The following is a 23,319-nucleotide window of genomic DNA, read 5'->3' as shown; positions in this document are numbered from 1 at the left end:
GGGGTAAAATATACTGCTATAAAACTTTTTGATAAATTACCAGATGAAATAAAATGTCTGACAGACAGCAGTAATAGATTCAGAAAAAAAAAAAATAAAAAGAAAAAGAAAAAACTGAAATCATACCTCCTTGACAACTCCTTCTATACCATAGATGAATTATTGAATATGAGTAAATAAATCTGGAGATATAATATATGCATTTTGTGCTATTTAAGGGAATGGGATAGGTAATAGAAATATTTGGGTATAACGCTACAATGAAGGAAAAAAAAAAAAAAAAAAAAAAAAAAACCTTGTTTCCTGTCCGCATTTCTTGTGCATTTGACATGTTCCACATCATAACAGTTTTCCATGCTATTCATCAATGCAACTCGAAACTAACTAACTAACTCTTTAAGAAAGGTGATCAGAGACATGTCAATAACTCCTGACCTGTTTCATTGCAGACATCATTTTTCAAAATTTTTGAGAAAGTAACATATTCTGGAATAGTACCTCACATTAGCGACATTAACATCCTCAACAAATCATAGTTTGGGTTTCAGAAGGGGTGGCTCTACTGAGAATGCCATTTATGTGTTCACTCACCAAATTTTACAAGCATTGTATAATAAAATAACACAGGCTGGAATTTTTTATGACCTCTCAAAGACATTTGACTGTGAATCACAGCATTCTCCTAGATGAATTGAAGGTTTATAGGATTGATGATATAGTCAACCAATAGACAATGTCATATATAACCAAAAGAATGCAGGAGGTTGTACTTAGAAATTCAACCAATATAGTCTTCTCCTTCTTCTTCTTCTCCTTCTTCTTCTTCTCCTTCTTCTTCTTCTTCTTCTTCTTCTTCTTTCTGGAATGTTTGTGCCTATGCAGGTCAATGCCTCTTCCAAGCTTCTCTTTCCTCCCACAGTCTAGAATTTCGCATCTCCTTCCTTTGCAGTCCTCTTTGATTCACATCATCCTGCATGTGGTATCTCTGTGGAGAACGACAGTGATTTCGAGTGGTCGCGCTAAAAGTAGAGACGTCCATCGCAGTGGAGTATGACAGCACACGGAACCCCTTTGGTTCCGTGATTATTCTTATTTTTTGTAATTGACCGCTTCATGTTGGTTTCTGGAATTATTTTATGAGTTTCTGTGTGATTGCTAATTTTATTGTGTTTTGTGGATGAAGTCAAACAATAAAAGCTAAGTAACACTCTCAAGACGTTCTGCGATATTTCAGCAATATCTATTAGTAACTTCAGTGGTGACCCCGATATTACGAGCACGAAAATTAGGTTACAAGAAAAAGTGAATCACAAGAATGGAAGGGACTCGTTCACTTACAGAAATTCCATGGCAGGAAGCCGAAAGCAGCAGAGATCAAGCAGCTCCAATTGAAAATTAATCCGCGCCGTTTCGTAACAGCGGCGAATCTGATACAGGTTTAATGTCACGGGTGGCTTTACGTTTACCGCTGATTTGGCCACTGAGCCCGAAAATTTGGTTTGCACAGGCAGAAGCAAATTCCGTGTATAGTGGAATAACCAACGAGAAAATGAAGTTCGCCTATGTGGTAAGCCAGTTGGACCAAAACTACACATCTGTGGTGGAAGATGTAATTGTCAGCCCACCATCTGAAAACTGTTACCAACACCTGAAGTCAGCGTTAATACAACGGGTTTCCAAGTCGGTTGAGCAACAAATCCTACATTTATTGCATCATGAAGAGGTGGGAGTCAAGATGCCTTTGCAATTTATCCGACACCTGAGAAGCCTCGAAGGCGGACACGGAAATGCCAGACTCTGTTCAAAATGGTTCAAATGGCTCTGAGCACTATGGGACTTAACATCTATGGTCATCAGTCCCCTAGAACTTAGAACTACTTAAACCTAACTAACCTAAGGACATCACACAACACCCAGTCATCACGAGGCAGAGAAAATCCCTGACCCCGCCGGGGATCCAGACTCTGTGCTGCGAGTGCTGTGGACAAGTCGCCTACCTGTATCAATGCAAACCGTTGTACATTCACGCGTGGAATTGAATTTAGATAAGCTGGCAGAGATGGCTGATCGAGTACAGGAAACAATTTCACTTCCGCTGCCACCAATCGCAGAGCTTCCACAACACTATACAGCAGCGTCAACAGAGATGGCCGCAGCAACACAGCGGAAGTACCATACAGATGTACAGGGCAGGTTTCAGCAGTGCAGCATGAGCAGACGGAAGTTGACGATAAAGAGAAAAATATTCAGAGACGTCGGAAAACGTTTTCTCAATCACCAGCTAGGAGCAACAGCCCGAGCCCACATCAACGTCAGTTTTGTTGGTATCATGAGCGTTTTGGTGAACGTGCAACACGATGCCACCACCGTTCAATTACCCAGACTTCTCAAGCAGCAGGCAATGGGCGCGACGGGCCGTGAGTTACTTACAGCTCCAACAAAACAATTCATTCTCGCACAGACTCTCTGTGGCAAACTTTTCGCGGTGCAAGTTCCTCATAGACAGAGGGTCGGATGCTTCCTTACACCCGCACAAGATGTTACGTGTTCGTGTGAAGCCCATGCCCTTACAGCTTTCTGCAGCAAACGATTCAGTGATTAAGACATTTGGTGAAATAACTCTGCCGTTAGATTTCGGACTGGGGAAGAGAAATCAGTGGTAGTTTATTGCAGCTAATGTAGCAGAACCGATAATAGGAGCAGACTTCCTGGCGAATTTCAGCTTGCTGCCTGATGTCAGGAATGGCTGTCTAATCGACAATACTTCCGGTTGCAGTACAAGAGGCACCCAGGCACGTCATCCCATGAAACAAGTGCGAGGAGCATTCGTCACAAATGAGTTTACGCAGCTGTTTCAACACATTTCCCACAATACGAGAAGAAAGACGTGAAACATAATACGCAACATTTCATCAAAACCGCACCAGTCCACGTGTCTCCACGGCCACAGAAATTGCCACCTGACGGCCTTGTAACGGCAAAACAAGAATTTTAGAAATTGTTGAAGGAAAACATTATCCGTCCGTCTGACAGCCCGTTGGCTTTGCCGTTACATTTAGTTCCCAAGAAAGATTAAATGTGGAGACCTTGTGGCGATTTCTGGGCACTAAATGCAAGGACAGTACCAGATAAGTACCGGGTTCTGAATTTACAGGAGTTTAACAATTTGCTAGCAGGATCACATGTGTTCAGTGTAGTGGATTGTGCGAGATCTTATATGCAAATTCCAGTGGCGGCAGAAGACGTCCCAAAGACAGCTGTAACTCCCCCGTTTGGCCTTTTTGAACACGTGTATGCCTTTTGGACTTAAAAATGCCGCCCAGAAATGGCAAAGGCTTATCGACAAGGTTATGCGATGCCTTCATTTTTGTTTCGCTTACATTGACGACATTCTAGTATTTTCTAAAACTACAACCGAGAATAAGGATCACCTGACACAGGTTTTTCAGCGTCTCAGTGATTATGGTGTGACTATTAAAATCAAGAAGTGTGTCCTACCAAGAATTACAATGATTCCTTTCACTGGTAAATTTCTACAGGCGCACTTACCAGGGACGGCGTTGACAGGAGCCGTTGACAGCAGCACTCGCGTACCAACGCTACAGGTAAGCGCAGAATTTAGTGGTCTACGGAAATGCAACGGTCGTTCGAGGCAGTGAAACCAAGTCTAGTTGACGCAACGCTTCTAGCACACCCTGATCCGACCGCATCTTTGGCAATTGTTGTCGATACAAGTCAGGCAGCCATAGGCGCAGTCCTGCAACAATATCTTACTTTTGCATGGCAGCCTTTGGCATTTTTTTTCCAAAAAATTAAATGCGCGGCAAAGAAATTGGAGCGCATATGATCGTGAGTTGCTGGCGGCCTTTGAAGCAATAAAATATTTCAGAACGTCAGTACAGGCCAAAGACTTCAACATTTTTACGGACCATAAACCCTTAACGTTTGTTTTCAAACAGTAAGGCAAACACAGTTCTCTGAGGCAACACAAACAAGTTGAATTATACCTCAATTCACAACTGACATACGGCATATAGCAGGGGCAGACAATTTTGCAGCAGATTATATTTCCCGAATAAATGGCATATCCCAAACTATTAACTTTCACGAGTTGGCAGAGGCACAAGAGAAGGATGCAGAGTTGCAGCATTTCCTCTTGAACGAGAATACGGGCCCCCATATAGTGCAAATTAGATTACCGAACTTGAGTGTCAAAAGTTTGGTGCGACGTCTCTACAGATAGAAAGCGCCCATTTGTGCCAGCAGACGAGCATTTCATAGTGTTCACGACGTGGCCCATCCTAGTGTCAGGAGCATGGTCCGCCTGGTGACAGAGCGTTTCATGTGGCCCGGGGTAAGCAAAGAATGCAGGAGATGGGCGCAAGAATGTTTGGCCTGCCAAAGAAGCAAAGTGGGTCGTCACGCCCATCCTCCGTTAGGGACTTTTCCTGACAGTTGCGGAAGATTTGCTCATGTCTATCTTGACTTGGTGGGACGATTACCGCCCTCAGATGGTTTCCGCTACCTTCTTACGGTAACTGATCGATATACCCATTGGGCGGAAGCCGTTCCGATAGCGGACATTTCAGCAGAAACGACAGCAAAGACCTTCATGAGCGTGTGGATAGCGCGTTTTGGATGTCCCGTACATGTAACCGCGGATAGAGGGGGACAGTTTGAGACAACTTCATTTCAACAGTTAGCCAAGCTGTGTGGAATGAACTACCAGTTATCATCCCAAGAGTATCGGTATGGTTGAAAGACTGCATCGGACTTTAAAAGCAGCTCTTACGTGTCATGCCTTTGGTATTACTTGGTTTGCACACTGCTTACAAGCCTGACTTAGGCATATCTACCACAGATATGGTGTATGGCCAGAATATCCACGTCCCAGCAGACTTCAGTCCTAAGACAGGAGAATTTGATACATCAACTACGTTCATAGCGCAGTTACGAGAACAAGTGTCATGTCTGGGCACAATTCCAGGCACTGGGCATGGACATCAACCAACTGTCAGTCATAAAGACTTGAGCAGTTGTACCCACATTATGTTGAGATCAGACACCATCAAACCACCATTGCAACAACGGTATTTGGGGCCTTACGAAGTTTTGTTCTGAAAGACGCACACGACGGAAATCTCCTACAATGGTATCAACAGTGATGTCAGTAGAAAGACTCGAGCCAGCTTACATCTGCTAATGGTAATGAAGAACCTCACCTAGCAAACGAGCCAGCACTGAGGATATTGGGAGCAAACAATTTCTCTTGTGCCTCCATTGTCCAGTCGGCAGACATCGCCCGAGCAAGTACCGCTTAGACGTACACGACCAGGTCAGCGGGTACACTCCACGTACCCGTACGTCCCGGGTGCTCCGAACTGTCAGCAGGGAGGCTGTGTGGCCAATGACAGCGATTTCGAGTGGTCGCGCTAAAAGCGGAGATGTTCCAATGCAGTGGAGTATGACTGTGCACAGAACCCCTTTGGTTCCTTGATTATTCTTAGTTTTTGTGTTTGACCACTTCATGGTGGTTTCTGGAATTATTTTGTGAGTTTTTGTGTGATTGTGGATTTGATTGTGTTTTATGAATCTAGTCAAACAATAAAAGCCAATTAACACTCTCAAGAAGTTCTGCATTATTTCAGCAATATATATTAGGAACTTCATCTCCATCTTGTTTGTGGGAAATCTATCTGATCCCATTCCTTTAATGTGGCCAAACCATTTAAGCCTACTACCCTCATTCCTTATCCAGTCCCTTCTTGTCTTGCTGAGGTTCCCTTGTAGAGAGTGCATTTCTGTTGCTTGTACTCTGCTCAGATCTTTCTTTTGGCAGTTATTTTCCAATTTCTAATTATGTCTAATGCACGATAATTAAATTTTGAGCAATTTTCTGTTCTCTCAGAAATTTCATCCTTAATGCTTCTTTTCTTGGTTAATATACTTCCTAGCGACTTGAAAGCATCTACTTCTTTAATAATTTTTCCTTTACAAGTTACAGCCTTCATTTTTTTAAAATTTTTCCTGCTGATTTTCATTATTTTACTTTTTGTTAAGCTTGCTTGTTTCCATGCTTGTTTCTTCTTTTCCCAGGTGTTGTTGTTCTGATTTATGCTCATATTCTTTACAAGTCATCACATCATTTTCATATGCTATGATTTTTAGATTGTCTACTGTTGGCCTTTTGTAAACTTTTCTTGTGAAGTTGCCCTTGACTATATTAAAAAGCCCTGATTAGACACCACACTTCCCTGCTGGAGCCCTCTGTCTGTTGTAAACAATTCTGATTTTTTTCCATCTGTTATAATTCAGACAATTTTGTACATGTATATGATTCTCAGCTGTATTCCTTTTCATGGTTCTAGTGTATTCGAATCTTGACTTATCTCTTCCTTACTAGCAGTGTCATAAGCTGTTTTTATATCTATGAATGCAACTACAGTGTCTTCCCCAAATTCCCATTTCTTTTCTACAACTTGTCTGGTTGTAAATATGGCATCTGGAGTTGACCTTACAAATAGAAATCCTTGTTGTTCCTCTATTAATTAATTAGTTATATTTAATTAATTATCCTTTCATAAATCTTCATGCAGTGGCACAGTAGTGCTATTCCTCTGTAACTCTCACAGAGTGCCTTAATACTTTTCTTAAAGATAGGTCCAGTAATTACCTTTGTCCAGTCACCAGGAAGCTTTCCATATGTCCATACTGTCCTCATTATTCTGTACAGTACCTGTGGCTTAGATCATTTCCACTGTGACATCATCTATTCCAGGAGTTTTGCCATTTTTCATTTCTAATACAGCTTTTTCCATATCCAACATCTGTAAGTCTTCTCTTTCTATTTCCACTGTAACTGTGATATATCTTTCATCTCCCTCTTTGTCATCATGGGTATGTGTTTCATCCTCCCCTTCATGTAGTTTGTGGAAGTGCTCTTGCCATTCTTTCAAAACTTCTTTTTGCCCCATAGAGGTTTTCTGGCAATTATACATTAAAAACTGTGATGCCAGCCACATTTGACTCCAACACACCACTGGTGTGAAATTATGAATGTTCAGGAATTTTTTGAACAGACCTCGTAAACATCGCAACGTTGTTGAAACAATACCTGAGTACTAAATAATGCCTCCCAAGTTCTCAAACCTCTTCTGAATCCAAACTGAGAGGCTCCAATGCTGTCTTCACACTTACAGTATAGTCTCAAATGCTATATTTTAAAGAATAATTTGAGGACACAACTCATTAAATGGTCGTTCTGAAGCCACTTTAGCACTTTGCATTGGGCCCTTTGAGAAGTGGCACAAGTGTTTATTTGAGCCGGTGCTATGGAATGATTCTGCTTTGAGAGATACTGTTGAACAAAGCAAATGAGCAAGAAAGAGATCATTAAACATTAAGCAGCTTTAGTACTTCAGTGTACATTTTGTCACGACCTGGAGCCTCCTCACTCGTTGACACTGTTATGGCATGCTCTGCTACTGCTCTTGTGATATCCAAACCATTACTTCTGTTGTCTCTGAAGTGATTTTCAACAAATTCCTTCCACTCACTCAGTTTGTCTTCAGTACCATGGTGGGTCCTGCCTCCCTCATTTATGAGGAGCAGTGACAGTAGCTGCTTAAAATGTTTTGTCCTGTTGCTTCTCATTGGTGCTTCTGTATCAAGTACTAACTTCTACAGATTTCTTAATGCATAACCCATGTCCGTATTAAATTAATGCAGTTTATAATTTGCAAATCTTTCTTGATGTCAGAGCACCACTCAATAAGAAACACGATGAGGACCAGTAGCAAATGTTCACCAAGTCCGTTACTCAAAGCACACCCATTAACAGCTGAACTTGAGACATACATGTAGTACTTAAAAATTCACATCTGTGCTGACCTGCTTGTGGGACTGGTAGCATATCATCTGTGACACAATATCCTGGGAAAATGTTCATAACCAAATGTCTTGCAGAAGCTTCTTTTGTGATGTTAGATCTACATATCATTATATGTGCCTCCTGATGGTATTTAGGTTGGTAGTAAAAGTGAAGTTAGGATGAAGTATGAAATTCACAAAGACGATACTAAAGGTAGGAACAATTTCCATGCAAAATATGCCCATGTAGGATTCAGAAAGAATTTTTATATTCTGCTGCAAAATATTCAGAGCCAAAGTAGGAATACCAGTCCCTTATTACCCACCCCTACTGCAGTTTATCAGAGTATCTGGATTCAGGGATGTAAATTCCAATTAATACTAATGTTCACATTAAACAGTCTATAAATTTACCAGCATAGAGACAACAGATTGTATTCCATATAAAGTTATATTTATATTGAGTCAATGTGTAACTTAATGCAGTTTTCATCACACTCTGGTTTTATTTTGTTAGTGTAAAGTACACTACATTATGTCACAATACAATAAACAATGACAAGACTGGCACACTGCTCAGTAATATGATCACAATCATCATTGGTGACTGCTTGCCAATTTTCAGGTAGCAGTCCTATGCCTTTCCTGTGGAATTTTTATGGTTTTGAGTTGAAGAAATCTGTTAGCCATTTGCTAGAGGAGATCTTCATCACGGAACACTTCTCCCTAAATGTTGCTAGAGAGAGACCAGAAAAGATGATAATGAGAAGGGACTAAGTCTGGTGGATATGGAAGTGAGGAAGTGGTTTCCAGAAAAGTTCAGCACTTGCATATGTGGTGATTCTTGCTGTATGTGGGTGTGCATTATCATAGGCTAACAAGACTGTTCCACCTGGTGTTTTGTTTTCAATAAATACAAGGAGTCATCTTAGCTGTTCAGTATATGCAGCAGCCATTGTCATTTCATTCCTGGGTATCAATGCATGGTGAAGAATGCCAGTTTGGTTCTACCGAACAAACCACATGATTTTTTAAAGATTTTGCTATTTTTGATGGGCCGAATCATACACACAAAATTTCTTGTCACATTTAACAGTGTTCCCAAGGAATGGCTTGTTCCTACAACAAGCCTTTTCCATCCTGCTGTGCACATGTAGAAAACAGTTTACGATCATTTGGTTGGATGGTAGTGCAAATACTGGCAGAATGAAATGGGCGGTTCCTGAGGTCACTGACAGTAGAGTTCAAATAATGAATGGATAACCGGAACGAGTCTAGAGTGTAGCAAAGTGGTCTCAAGCATATACAATGGTCCAAGGAGTGATCCATATCACAAACATAAATCAGTTAAAAGTCTGTTATTCTATGAGGTGTAACTAAAGGCTTCAGAGACTATTGAGAGACTGGCTAGCCGAGCTGGGCCTCAGTATTTAGCAGTTCACACTCGCCAGAGGGTGGCACCACGTAACGTGCTCACAGTGGTGGATGCTCCAAGTGTGGGCACCATCTGCAGCAGTAGGCTGGAGCCCGAGTATCTTTCATGTGTTTTGCACATCAGTTCTCAGGCAAGCAGGGAATCTGAATTGCTGCTGGATACTAAAATGCCAAAAGTAATGGTGCAGCAAAGATGAGCAAAAAGTAATTCGCTGCCTTTTGTTAGTGTGACTTATCACGTGGTACCCACGTGCCCAATTTTAGCTTTTTATCCAATGAACACACAAAAGGAACAAAGGTTATGCAATAGCATTCCGTATTTTGTGCCAATTCTGATGATGTCTGTCGAGAGCTGTTGTGAAACAATTTCTGTAGGTGAATTTCGTTAAAAAGAGAACATCTTCCAGAATGTGGTTCATCACACAACTTGAATTTTCCTTCTCATAAATGAGAAAACAATTTCTGTGCCATCCTTTCAGCAAATGCTTCCCTTTGGTACACACTAGCAACCCTGCTTGTAGCTGCTTCAGTGCTGGATTATTGAAACACTCAAAGAGTTACACAGCTTGGAGGAGTTCTACTTGAAATTCCTGACTGATTAGGTCTGTAAATGGCCAAATGAGCTGTTAACAAAATACAAGCTCCTGTTTGCAGCAATCGAACTCCAAACTGAAGCAAAGCAGTTGAATATCAGAAACATAGGCTTCACCATGCAGTGGTGCTACCCTTATGAAGAATAGCACAGACATATGCATTGACCCAATAGTTACTGTCAGTATGAGTTTTAAAAAAAGAGGGTCTGATACCATCCAGGGGACGTTTTTGAAATTTAGACTTCTTAAAACATCACTTTCACACTTTTCTGAGCCAATAGTCTTTTATTACATGCAAGCAATGTCTTTAATAACTTTGGACCAAGTACTTGTGTCAACTATACAGGCTGAATTGATCAAAACAGTATCTTCCCACGCTCAACATTCCCTTTTCAGTCACTTGTGGAAGGTTGTTTTAAAAGTCAGCAGGAGTAATTGGCAGTTCCTTAGTTCATCCAGAAAAAGTACAGTCTAGTCTCATACCAAGAGACATAGTTTTACATGGCTTCAACCAAAGCAAAAGATCTATCATGCTGCATCTCAAAATCTGCATTTCTGATGTGTGTGTCAGAGGTGATACCATTGTGAATGATCACAAATCAAATACTTGTTACTGTGTAGTTGACATTTAGTTACATATATAATTAGTATATATTACATTTATAAAACTCCTTGCATGAATGTGCAATGTACAGTCCATGTCTCCTTCTAAATCACTGAATCAATTTCAACCAATCTTGGTGCGGTATCACTTACTATCTGGAAGAATCACTGTGAGTGTAGGAACCAACTATCTTCCATAATGATGAGGGTTGAAGGGCAATAACATGGAAGAATAAGTCGGGAATGCTTGGAGCAATTTCACCCAAACTTTATATTCACATGAATCATTATCTGCATAAAAATACTGTGGGAGTGATACACCCCTACTACCTATAGTGGTAGGGATAGGAATGAGGAGAGTTGACTTGTGAAAAGCTTTAAAGTAACTTCTTGGTATTTCATTGCTGTCTTTAGTTGTCTTGGGATACTTTAAAAGTATGAAGTACATTTTGTCTCTCATTCATGTTTGTCAGTATGTCAACCAGGTTGCAAAAATTATTACAGCAGCATTTTCTCAGGGTTTCAGATCCAAAGCTCATAAGTGTGTGATTTGTGTGACTTGTGTATGCAGGAGAACATGCAGACAAAAAGCTAGTACCTGTATTGACTGCAAAAATATCAACTGAGAAGTGTAAGAGAAAGAGCAGTAATTTTTTCAAAGTAGCTATTTTTCTGTTCATTCATACTTCTGTACCCATACTAATATTATAAATGTGAAAGAGTGTTCGTCTGCTACTTTTTCGTGACTAAACCACTGAACTGACTTTGACGAAGTTTGGTACTGAGATATACTTTAGAAAGTGTGTAGTACAACTGTTTGTTGATTTTAACAATATTACATGAATTAGGGAAAAATATTTACTCTCTTAAAAAGCTATTTACTCTTTGACTTTTGAAATTTATCATACGTGTGAAAATGCTTTTATTGGTTGATATGTTCTACATAATGTTAAAATTATAAAATTTGTTGCACAATGTACACACTGTACAATTTATGGCTCCTCAAATAGTTTGACACACTGATGCACCCTCCTGCCAGCGTCCCTCCACACACACAGCTCGGCAGTGACACGGCACGAGCTGCCCTGTCGTGTGCTGGGGCAGCTGGGTGTGCGCAGGGGCACATCTCACTCAGTCACACACGTGAGGACAGCTGATTTTATCACATGTACAACAGCTTACTTTCTCACAATCAACTATCACAACAAAACTACTGCTATGTGAGCACAGCCATGTGTAAAAGCTAGTATTCACTATAAAGTAATTTTCAAACTGTGCACATAGAGGTAAATTATAAGTGCGAGTAGATTAGTACATTATCTTATTTACACGTACAGCTACAATTACTTAATTCATTAGACAATAATTAATTACTGCATCCTTTCAAATGCATTTCACAGTGTAGATCAGTGTCCTTTTAAGTAAATAGCAATATTATGGTGCAACATGAAATGCTGCAAAACAGTTCAAATCCTACCTCTCAGAAAGGAAAGAATGGATGTCAGTAGGAAAGAGTCCCGTGTTAAGCTATCGCACATCATTCAACATGTAACGAAGTACATGTCATGTCCCAAAAGGTTCCATCTTAGGGCCCTTACTCTGTGTGTGTGTGTGTGTGTGTGTGTGTGTGTGTGTGTGTGTGTGTGTGTGTGTGTGTGTGTGTGTGTGTCCATGACCTTTCATGGGTAATGTTACAACATGCAAACTACTCCCTCCCCCCTCCCCCCCCCCCACACACACACACACTGGTATATTCATTACAATAAATCCATACGTATATAAGAATATGTGCAGTGAGGTGTGAGAAAACCTTGCCTCATCATGCATAGTGTTTAAATTTATTACTTCTGGGATACTAATTTTATTTGAAATAAATTTGACTGACAGTATCTACATATTTTGCTAAATGAACCTAAAAAATTACATTACAAGACAAAACATAGTTAAGGAGATATGATGTCACAAACACTGTGATGCTTGAAGAGCTTCCGCTTTGTGTATGACATCTAAATTTGTCATTTCTTTGCTACTAACTCTGTTCAATGGGATCAGTGTATTCACTATATAGTAAAGACGCTGAGTCGCTGACAAGCACAACAAAACACTTGCTACAGAAGTAAGCTTTCAGCCAAAAGGCCTCTTTCCGAATTAGGAAAAACACACACACACACACACACACACACACACACACACACACACACACACACACACACACACACACACACACACACATCAAAAAGTCAGTATAAATTTGAAAACTGAATAAAATTTGAAAACTGAATAACGTAGATAGAGAGGTACAAATTGACACACATGCTTGGAATGACATGGGGTTTTATTAGAACCGAAAAAATAAAACATTCAAATAATGTCCGACAGATGGCACTTCATCTGATCAGAATAGCAATAATTACAATAACAAAGTAAGCAAAGATAATGTTCTTTACAGGAAATGCTCAATATATCCGCCATCATTCCTCAACAATAGCTGTAGTCGAGGAATAATGTTGTGAACAGCACTGTAAAGCATGTCCGTAGTTATGGTGAGGCATTGGTGTCGGATGTTGTCTTTCAGCATCCCTAGAGATGTCGGTCGATCACGATACACTTGCGACTTCAGGTAACCCCAAAGCCAATAATCGCACGGACTGAGGTCTGGGGACCTGGGAGGCCAAGCATGACAAAAGTTGTGGCTGAGCACACGATCATCACCAAACGACGCGGGCAATAGATCTTTCATGCGTCTATGGGTTTTTTTTTTTTTTTTTTGCTTCTAATAAAACCCCATGTCTTTCCCAGCATGTGTGTCAATTTTTACCTTTTTAGCTACATTATTCCATGGTTTTTAAGGTTGCTTCATCAGGAAAGAGGGAAGGAGAGGGAAAAACGAAAGGATGTGGGTTTTAAGGGAGAGGCTAAGGAGTCATTCCAATCCCGGGAGTGGAAAGACTTACCTTAGGGGGAAAAAGGACAGGTATACACTCGCTCACACACACACATATCCATCCGAACATACACAGACACAGGCAGAAATATGTAAATTCAGAGAAGTTGGGCAGAGATTCCAGTCGAGGCGGAGGTACAGAGGCAAAGATGTTGTTGAGTGACAAGTGATGTACGAGGGGCGGCAACTTGAAATTAGTGGAGGTTGGGGCCTGGTGGGTAACGGGAGGAGAGGATATATTGAAGGGCAAGTTCCCATCTCCGGAGTTCTGATAGGTTGGTGTCAGTGGGAAGTATCCAGATAACCCGGATGGTGTAACACTGTGCCAAGATGTGCTGGCCATGCACCAAGGCATGTTTAGCCACAGGGTGATCCTCATTACCAACAAATACTGTCTACCTGTGTCTGTTGATGTGAATGGACAGTTTGTTGCTGGTCATTCCCACATAGAAGGCTTCACAGTGTAGGCAGGTCAGTTGGTAAATCATGTGGGTGCTTTCACACGTGGCTCTGCCTTTGATCGTGTACACCTTCCAGATTACAGGACTGGAGTAGGTGGTGGTGGGAGGGTGCATGGGACAGGTTTTACACTAGGGGCGGTTACAAGGGTAGGAGCCAGAGGGTAGGGATGGTGGTTTGGGGATTTCATAGGGATGAACCAAGAGGTTACGAAGGTTAGGTGGATGGCGGAAAGACACTCTTGGTGGAGTGGAGAGGATTTCATGAATGATGGATCTCATTTCAGGGCAGGATTTGAGGAAGTTGTATCCCTGCTGGAGAGCCACATTCAGATTGGTTGGTTGTTTTCGGGGAAGGAGACCAGACAGCGAGGTCATCGGTCTCATCGGATTAGGGAAGGACGGGGAAGGAAGTCGGCCGTGCCCTTTCAAAGGAACCATCCCGGCATTTGCCTGGAGCGATTTAGGGAAATCACGGAAAACCTAAATCAGGATGGCCGGACGCGGGATTGAACCGTCGTCACATTCAGAGTCTGATCCAGTCCTGGAAAGTATCCTGTCACAAGTGGGGCACTTTTGGGGTTCTTTTGTGGGAGGTTCTGGGTTTGAGGGGATGAGGAAGTGGCTCTGGTTATTTGCTTCTGTACCAGCTCTGAGTTCATTACTTTATAGCTCAAGCCTACAATCCCTTTTTCAGGATAGAAATTTCTCTGATACATCTTTATTCTTCCAAACAGATATTCTCATATCGTGTAGATCAGTCAGCCATGGTGTTGAATGGGGTCCCAAAATCTTGCTCCTCAACATTGTGATGTTTTCTTTTACTATTTGCAGACTTGGCTGACACCATGGGGTTATGTGTTTACCTGCCAGCATGGACCGACTGAATGTCAAGGAAACAAGATCCACGCATGTGCAGCTGTGATAGTTCAGGACAAAGAGCAGCAGCTTAGGTTTGTGGAGTGTATGATCAGAAATGACACAGTCCCAGAGGCAGCTGGACAAGAAGTGAGTCAATACAAAGATCTTAAAACTCATGGAGATTGATGTTATGCCTAAAAAGAAGTCACTTTCTGAATCAATAATACTATGAAAAGGAAAGTTGCTACTCTCCATATAGCGGAGATGCTGAATCACAGATAGGCACAACAAAAAGACTGTCACAAAAGGGGCAGTCTTTTTGTTGTGCCTACCTTTCTTTTGTGCCTGTCTGCGACTCAGCATTGCCACTATATGGTGAGTAGCAACTTTACTTTTCATAATATTGTCACATTCCGCTCAACATTACCACACATTTTGTCTCCTGAAGGACATTGTCATTATGATATAATTTCTGTCCCATATATTATTAGTTTTTGCAACTGAATTTTCCCATGATACACAATGTGATAATATACTTTAAATGATCAGTGCATAGTATTATTGTTGAAAAGCAGTTTAACTTGTTACCCAGTTGAGTCACATGGAAATTTTTAAATTCTTATTTCATTCAGCACATTAGTGTCTACTTCTGGTCCTTTTTCTGTTTGTTTGAAATTGTGTGATATGTTTTTATGAGGTTAAGACTTAAACTGTTTGCTATAAAGCAGTCATATGTCTGTTCAGGTTTCATTTGGATTGTGTTATGTATGGTTGTTTTGACCCTCAATTAGTGTACTTGTCGCCAGCAAGTATTACATTTATTGAACAGTATGTTAAAGTGATTGAGATGTAATTATGTAGTCCGGGAACAGGAGGAGAGCCAGTATCAAACCTTGTGGAATTACATATCCTGAGTTTCAATATTTTAACTCTTTCTAGTGTGTTGTCAGTGTGGCCTTTCACTTACCATTGTGTTCCATCCTGAGTCCATACAAGAGGAATCCCAGTAATACAATATCATTTTAGATACCCAAGTCGTCTTTGGCAGCATCTAAAATATAAAAATGATAGTTTTGGCTGTTTAACTGTTGTATGACTTTGTTTTCAAGCTGATGTGTGGTTGCTTTGGGGAGAATCTTTTATAAAAGAAAAACTGAGAAACAGTTGAGCAGTGATGTTGTGGAAAATAGACCAGTGCTGTACAATGAATGAAAGAATCTCCTTGGCCATATACTTTACCTTTCCTTGCTGCTAATTTCTGTGTTATGTGAGCTTGTATTCTCTGATCTTCTTTGTCTCTGACTAACTGAGCACACTCAGAACTTCTCTCTGATTAAAAAATATCTACTATTACCTCCAAAGACTTGAGGTCTTAGTTGAGTGACTTACCTGATCCATGAACATCCCTGAACTGTCCTGTTTTCCCCTGTGCTCTCCCCCCCCCCCTCCCCCCCCCCCCAATTTATTTTCTATTTCCACATGAAGGTACATCAGCTACCAAAATCAAGTATTTACATGAATATTTTATCTGATTTTTGACTGCTGTCTGTTGACAAGAAAACAATCTTCATAGTGAATTTGATCTTTCCTGATGAACTTTCAGGGGCTAATCAGGGTTGTTTGTCTATTGATCTGATTTGATTTTTATTGGGTATGTTCTAGGATTGAAACAATAAACAAAAACAAAGAAGGGACACCACTCTTGTATGGATGATTGCATAAACACACACACACACACACACACACACACACACACACACACACACACACACACACACACACACACACACACACACACACACACACACACACACACACACATCAATATTAGGACCGCATTTGTTCTTTGTATAAATAAATAACTTCCCTGAAAATACTGATGTAAAGACATGTGCAAATGGTACAACTTCTCTTTTTTTTGGATCACTGCATCAAAGGACATTATAAACAATATGAATTTGGTGAAAGAGAGTCCAGTATCTTAGTTTGATGCAAATGGTTTGCTGTTAAATGAGAAAAGACCTGAAATATATGGTTCAGTCTAGCAAAGATTGCCAATATAGACAAAGTAAATGTAAAATATTGTGGAACTATACATGATAAGAAACTAACTTGGAACTCTCAAGTTGAGCAGAGTGACATCTGCTGAAGAGACAGATAGCCTGTGAAACTTAACTAGGAAGAATACCACATTAGGCATTTTTAAATTTGTTTAAAGTGTGGATTATTATTCTGGGGGGAGGAGGGGGGGGCGGAGAGCAAAAAGTTGATGATATTCTTGTAATGCAGGAAAAGGTAAACAGAATAATGTCGGGGTACATAAGACAACAAGTTGCAAGCCTTTGTCATTAAATATAAGAGCTTAACGGGAATAAATTTAAATGTTGTTGAGAGTATTAATCACATACTATCTGAACTACCTAATACAGTCAAGTGTAATACTAGAACTTGAAGTACATCTCTGGTATTATAATATAACAGAGTAGAGGAATCTCATAATAGCCATGTTTATGGGGAAATCAAAGTGTATACCAAATGTTCTATATACACCCAAAATGTGCCAGTCAAACTGCTTAAGGAAAAACTCGATGACTTATGATCAGTCAATAGAAGAACACTTACAAATGCCCAATATGAACATTACTCTGTAAAAATATGTTTTTCTTTTTAATTTCACATTGGAAGTAATTAATAAGTATACTGATGAAGTCTATTGCTTTTACTGATGTCAAATGATGGATAAAGAATCTGAATCATTTATGATCACGATGACATTTGTAAAGTCAGAAAATACAATTTGAATGTGTATTTTTGAATATGAGATATCTTACATGTCCTTATAGTCTATGTGAAGCAGTTGGAATGCCAGTTTAAAACTTAATTACTGGTACAAAGAATCAATATTGTATGAAAAAATTACGTAAATGATTTAGGAGAGTGACGCAGTTAAAAGCCCTCGTGCCTCTTCAGCCTGAGACTTGGGCTGTGCAGCCCTACTTGTCAGCCTTGTCCCGTGCTCAGCTGGTGGCAGGCCCCTCCTCTCACTGTGTTGAGTCAGAGACTAGGCTGCTCGATTAGCTTGTTGTTGTTGTGGTCTTCAGTCCTGAGACTGGTTTGATGCAGCTCTCCATGCTACTCTATCCTGTGCAAGCTTCTTCATCTCCAAGTACCTACTGCAACCTACATCCTTCTGAATCTCTTTAGTGTATTCATCTCTTGGTCTCCCCCTACGATTTTTACCCTCCACGCTGCCCTCCAATACTAAATTGGTGATCCCTTGATGCTTCAGAACATGTCCTACCAACCGATCCCTTCTTCTAGTCAAGTTGTGCCACAAACTCCTCTTCTCCACAATCCTATTCAATACCTCCTCATTAGATATGTGATCTACCCATCTAATCTTCAGCATTCTTCTGTAGCACCACATTTCGAAAGCTTCTATTCTCTTCTTGTCCAAACTAGTTATCGTCCATGTTTCACTTCCATACATGGCTACGCTCCATACAAATACTTTCAGAAACGACTTCCTGACACTCAAATCACTACTCGATGTTAACAAATTTCTCTTCTTCAGAAATGCTTTCCTTGCCATTGCCAGTCTACATTTTATATCCTCTCTACTTCGACCATCATCAGTTATTTTGCTCGCCAAATAGTAAAACTCCTTTACTACTTTAAGTGTCTCATTTCCTAATCTAATTCCCTCAGCATCACCTGACTTAATTCCACTACATTCCATTATCCTTGTTTTGTTTTTGTTGATGTTCATCTTATATCCTCCTTTCATGACACTGTCCATTCTGTTCAACTGCTCTCGATTAGCTTATCACGCACATTTTCACTGGCTGTTGCCATAAGGAATTATCTTGTAGGGCAGGACACCTAAAGCACATCAAATATTTATTCAGTGGAAGCGAGCATGAAGAAATTCTATGAAGTAGATTGTCATCTTGCAGAAATCTCTTTAATGATCTCTGAATTCTTACTGAATTCCCTCTACCTTTTCACCTTAATGATTTTTGTTTCTGATGATAATTTGTTTTTTGCTTTACATTGTGTTTCTAAATCAGTCCATGACTTTACTTTTGTTATATGTGCACTGCTATTTGTACAAGTGCAATGCAAGGTACAAAAATAATGTTCAAAAAATAAAAAATCTGTGATGGAAAAACACTATGAATCATGATAGATTGCTACTCAACATATAGCCACATAGAAAAGTAGACAGGTGGATAAGCTGTTATGCAAAGTCCCTCAGCATATGGAGAAAAACACACACACACACACACACACACACACACACACACACACACACACACACACACACACACACACTTACAACCTCCTTCATAACCACTGTGAGACTGTGACCAACTATACTGTCACCCCTAATTACTTCTGTTTTTAAACCATCATCTACAAAAATATCTATGGAACGGGCACAGGCACCTGCATGGCACTAACAAGAATAAATAAATAAAACACTATGCCAGCCTATTTGTGGCCAGTCTAAAGCATCCTTCCTAGCTGCGCAGGGTCCCAAATCCTCACCTTGTTGAGATTCATTGATAACCTCTTCGTGGTCTGGATCAAAGTGAGTACACCCACCCTATCCACATTCCCCCAGAACCTCAACACCTTCTCTCACATTCACTTCAGCTGGTCCACCTCAGCCCAGCAAGCCACCTTCCTTGATGCCAACATCAACCTCACACATGGCTACATCTGAAGTCACTGTCCACATGAAACCTACCAACCACCCAAAATACCTCCACTTTGTCAATTGCCACCATTTCACGCTGGAAAGTCCCCTACCTACCTGTGGTCATCACATCTTCAGGGACTGGCAGTCTCCTCTGAACCTGCCTTCACAGGCAGAAATTACCCTCCTCACCTTGTCCGGAAACTGATCTCCTGCAGCTGGTCTCCCCAGTCCCCTACCACCACCTACATACCCACTGACCCATAACAAAGCATTACCCTTTTCATGAGTCACTACCATCCAGGATTGGAGCAACGAAATCATGTTTTCTGACAGAGTTTTGGCTATATCTCATTGTGCTTGGGGATTGAGGAATATCCTACCCACTAACCTCCCCTCCTCACCCCCCCCCCCCCCCCTGCCACTCCTATAGTTGTATTCTGCTGTCCACTTAACTTTTACAATATCATTGTCTGTCCCTACTCCACTCTGCCCCATGGCTTATATCCCTGTATTTTTTTAGCATACACCAATACAGAGGAAATACAGTCAAGAATGCATAAAAGTACATAAATGGATATAAATACAGATGATACATTAAAAACAGATGTTATATCCTAATGTCCAGTCTCCTTTCACAATCAAGGCTTGCTGGTGTTCAATGTCAAAGATATTGATGAAAAGTCTGTACCATACATCCCAGCACCATCACATACTCCAGTCATCTCACAGGCATCTTCTACCCCATCAAAAGCAGAGCCACCTGCGTAAGCAGCCACGGGTCTACCGACTCGACAGTAACCACTGTGGAGCATCCTATGTGTGCATTACCACTGACATCTGTCTGTCCGCACGAATGACCACAACCAAACTGTGACTGAGAGATAACTGCACCATCCAGTTGCCAAGAATGCCACCTGAAAGGGTATGATGACTTCAATGACTGCTTCACAGCCCATGCCATTAGGGCTCTTCCTAGTAACACCAGCTTTTCTGAATTATGCAAGTGGAATTTCTCCTTGCAACATATCCTTCATTGCCATAAGCCACCTCCCATCAGCCTCAACCTTTTCTAGTCCCCCTCCTCCATGTGTCTACCCCTTCCCTGCTACCACTCCACCCTCACACATGCTGGCTATCCTTCCCCCTCCCCCCCCCCCCCCGCCCCTCCTTCTGCCACCAGTGCGCCTGCATAGTCCCTTCTGCTTCTCTGCTTCCCTCCTCTCCCCCATTTCTACCGCCAGTACAGCCTCCCAACTCTGCATCTAACAGCCCATCATCCCTTTCCCACCACATCCCTGCACACTCCCAGAGGTACCACTCAGCATCTTCCCCCACCCAACGTGCTATCATTTCCCCCTCCCACTCTGTCTGACAACTGTCTCGTAGCCCCATTACCTGCCTCAGCCCCCAGCACCTGAAGACAACAACAGCCATTTGTGTGTGTTAGTGTGTTTTTTTTTCTTCATCTGACAAAAGATCTTGGCAGCTTATCCAGAAGTCTGCTTTTTAATGTGCCTGTCTATTGCTCAAAAATAATTTTCTATAGACTTTACCTCATTATCTAGGATTCAGATTCGACTTATGTCTACACCTAAATTAACATATACATGGTAAATCATCTAAAATTTGCACCACAGATATCGTGGGAATGGAAGTTGACAATTGATGTGCAGTTTTCACAGAATGGATTTGTAGTCAGGGGCTCATATTGATAGACAATAAACAGATTGTAGAAATACCATATAAAAGTAGGGTGGAACCAAATAATGAAAAATGCAAGGTGGAATAATGGAAATATTATGAAAAGGTTAGATTGCTACTCACCATAGTGCAGAGATGTTGAGTCACAGACAAGCACTACAAAAAGACTACTAAACACATAAGCTTTTGGCCAGAATACCTTCTTCTGAAATAGATAACATTCACACAAATGCAGCTCATGCACATTTCACCACAATCTCTGGCTACCAAGGCCAGACTGTAAGCAGCTGCGCTTGGTGGGAGACCCAGTCTGTTTGGTGGGGCAGAGCGTGGGAGGGAGAGCAGAGTACAGGTGTGGGACAGTAAAGTGCAGCTTGTGAGAGCATGTAGTGCTGTTTGTGAGAGCTAGATGCAGTTGGATAGTTAGACACAGGATTTGGAGAGTGGGGGGAGGGGGGATGAGAAAAGTAAAGAGACTGTGGGTATGTTGGTGAAATAGAGGGCTGTGTAGTACTGCAGTGGAAACAGGAAAGGGGATAGGTGGGTGTAGGACAGTGACTAATGAAGGCTGAGGCCAGGAAGCGTACAGGAACATAGTATGTATTGTGAGGAGAGTTCCCACCTGTGCAATTCAGAAAAGCTGGCATTGGTAGGAAGGATCCAGATGTCACACACTGTGAACCAGTCATTAAGACGAAGGATATTGTGCTGGACAGTGGGCTCAGCTACTGGGTGGTCCAGTTGTTTCTTGGGCACAGTTTGTCGGTGGCCATTCGTGCAGACAGACAGCTTGTTGGTTGTCATGCTCACATAGAATGCAGCACAGTGGATGCAGCTTAACTTGTGGATCACTTGACTGCTTTCACAGGTAGCCCTGCCTTTGTTGGGATAGGTGAGGCTTAAGAGCGGAGTGTAGTAGGTGGTGGTGGGAGGATGTGTGGAACAGGTGTTGCATCTAGGTCTATTACAGGGATACGAGCCATGAGGTAAGGGATTGGAAGCAGGGGTAGTGAAGGAATGGGAAAGGATAATGTGAAGGTTTCGTGGGTGGTGGGATACCACTGTGTGAGAGATGGGGAGGATAATGTGTAGGGCATTCCTCACTTCAGGCCACAACAAGAAGCAGTCGAAGCCCTGGCGGAGAATGTGATTCAGTTACTCTGGTCCTTGGTGGTAGAGATTTATGAGGGGAAAGCACCTCTGTAGCCAGATGATGGGACTTCGGGAGGTAGTGGGAGACTGAAGGGACAAGGAAGAGGTTTGTTTCCGTACAAATTGAGAGTTTAATTATGGTCTACAAAGGCCTCAGTGAGACCCTTGGTATATTTTGAGAGGGCCTGCTCAATACTACAGATGCAATGGCCGTGGCTGGCTACACTGTATGGAAGGGACGTCTTGGTATGGAACGGGTGGCAGCTTTTGACATGGAAGTATTGCTGGTGGTTGGTAGGTTTATATGGATGGAGGTACTGATGTAGCCTTGTTTGAGGTGAATGCCAACATTGAGTAAGTTGGCTTGTTGGGTTGAGGAGGATCATGTGAAGAGAATGGAAGAGAAGGTGTTGAGGATCTGAAGGAATATGGATGGATAGGGTGTACTGACCCTAAGTCCAGATCATGAAGATGTACTCAGTGAATCTGAACCAGGTGGGAGTTTGTGATTCTGGGTGGCTAGGAAGTATTACTCTACATGGCCTATGAATAGGTTGCCAAAGGATGATGTCATGCTGGTGCCACAATTGTTTGTAGGTGATGACTTCAAAGGAGAAGTAATTATGGGTAGTTTGTTGTGATGACCAGAGGCTGTAGGTTTAGAATCTGTTGGGCATTGGGAATGATGGTTTTTAACAGCAGCTAAGCCATGGGCATTATGGATGTTCATGTAAATGGAGGTGACATCAACTGTGATGAGCAGGGCACCGTGTGGTAAAGGAACAGGAATTGCAAAGAGTCAATGGAGGAAACAGTGTATTTTATACAGGACAGTAGGCTGTGGGTAATAAGCTAAAGGTGTTGGTCTACGAGGGCAGAGATCCTTTCAGTAGGGACACAGTAACCAGGCACAATGGGGAATCCTGGGTGGTTAGGTTTATTGACTTTAGGAAGAATGTAGATGGCAGGAGAGCAAAGTGGTAGAGGTGAGGAGTGCAG

The 23,319-nt window shown here is 41.5% G+C and overlaps 1 protein-coding gene across 1 annotated transcript in view; it reads left to right on the top strand.

Moving 5' to 3' along the window:
- Positions 1-23,319, top strand: part of LOC126210297 (gamma-interferon-inducible lysosomal thiol reductase-like) — a 92,134-nt gene that overhangs the window by 34,534 nt on the left and 34,281 nt on the right. Inside the window, exon 3 of the mRNA XM_049939494.1 lies at positions 14,736-14,909. Coding sequence (XP_049795451.1) covers positions 14,736-14,909 — 174 coding nt within the window. The remainder of the gene's footprint in view (positions 1-14,735; positions 14,910-23,319) is intronic.

Source organism: Schistocerca nitens, chromosome 10 (genome assembly GCF_023898315.1).
Source record: "Schistocerca nitens isolate TAMUIC-IGC-003100 chromosome 10, iqSchNite1.1, whole genome shotgun sequence".
Taxonomy (NCBI): domain Eukaryota; kingdom Metazoa; phylum Arthropoda; class Insecta; order Orthoptera; family Acrididae; genus Schistocerca; species Schistocerca nitens.
Note: the sequence above shows the minus strand (reverse complement) of the source record. Positions and strands in the feature narration are given on the sequence as shown.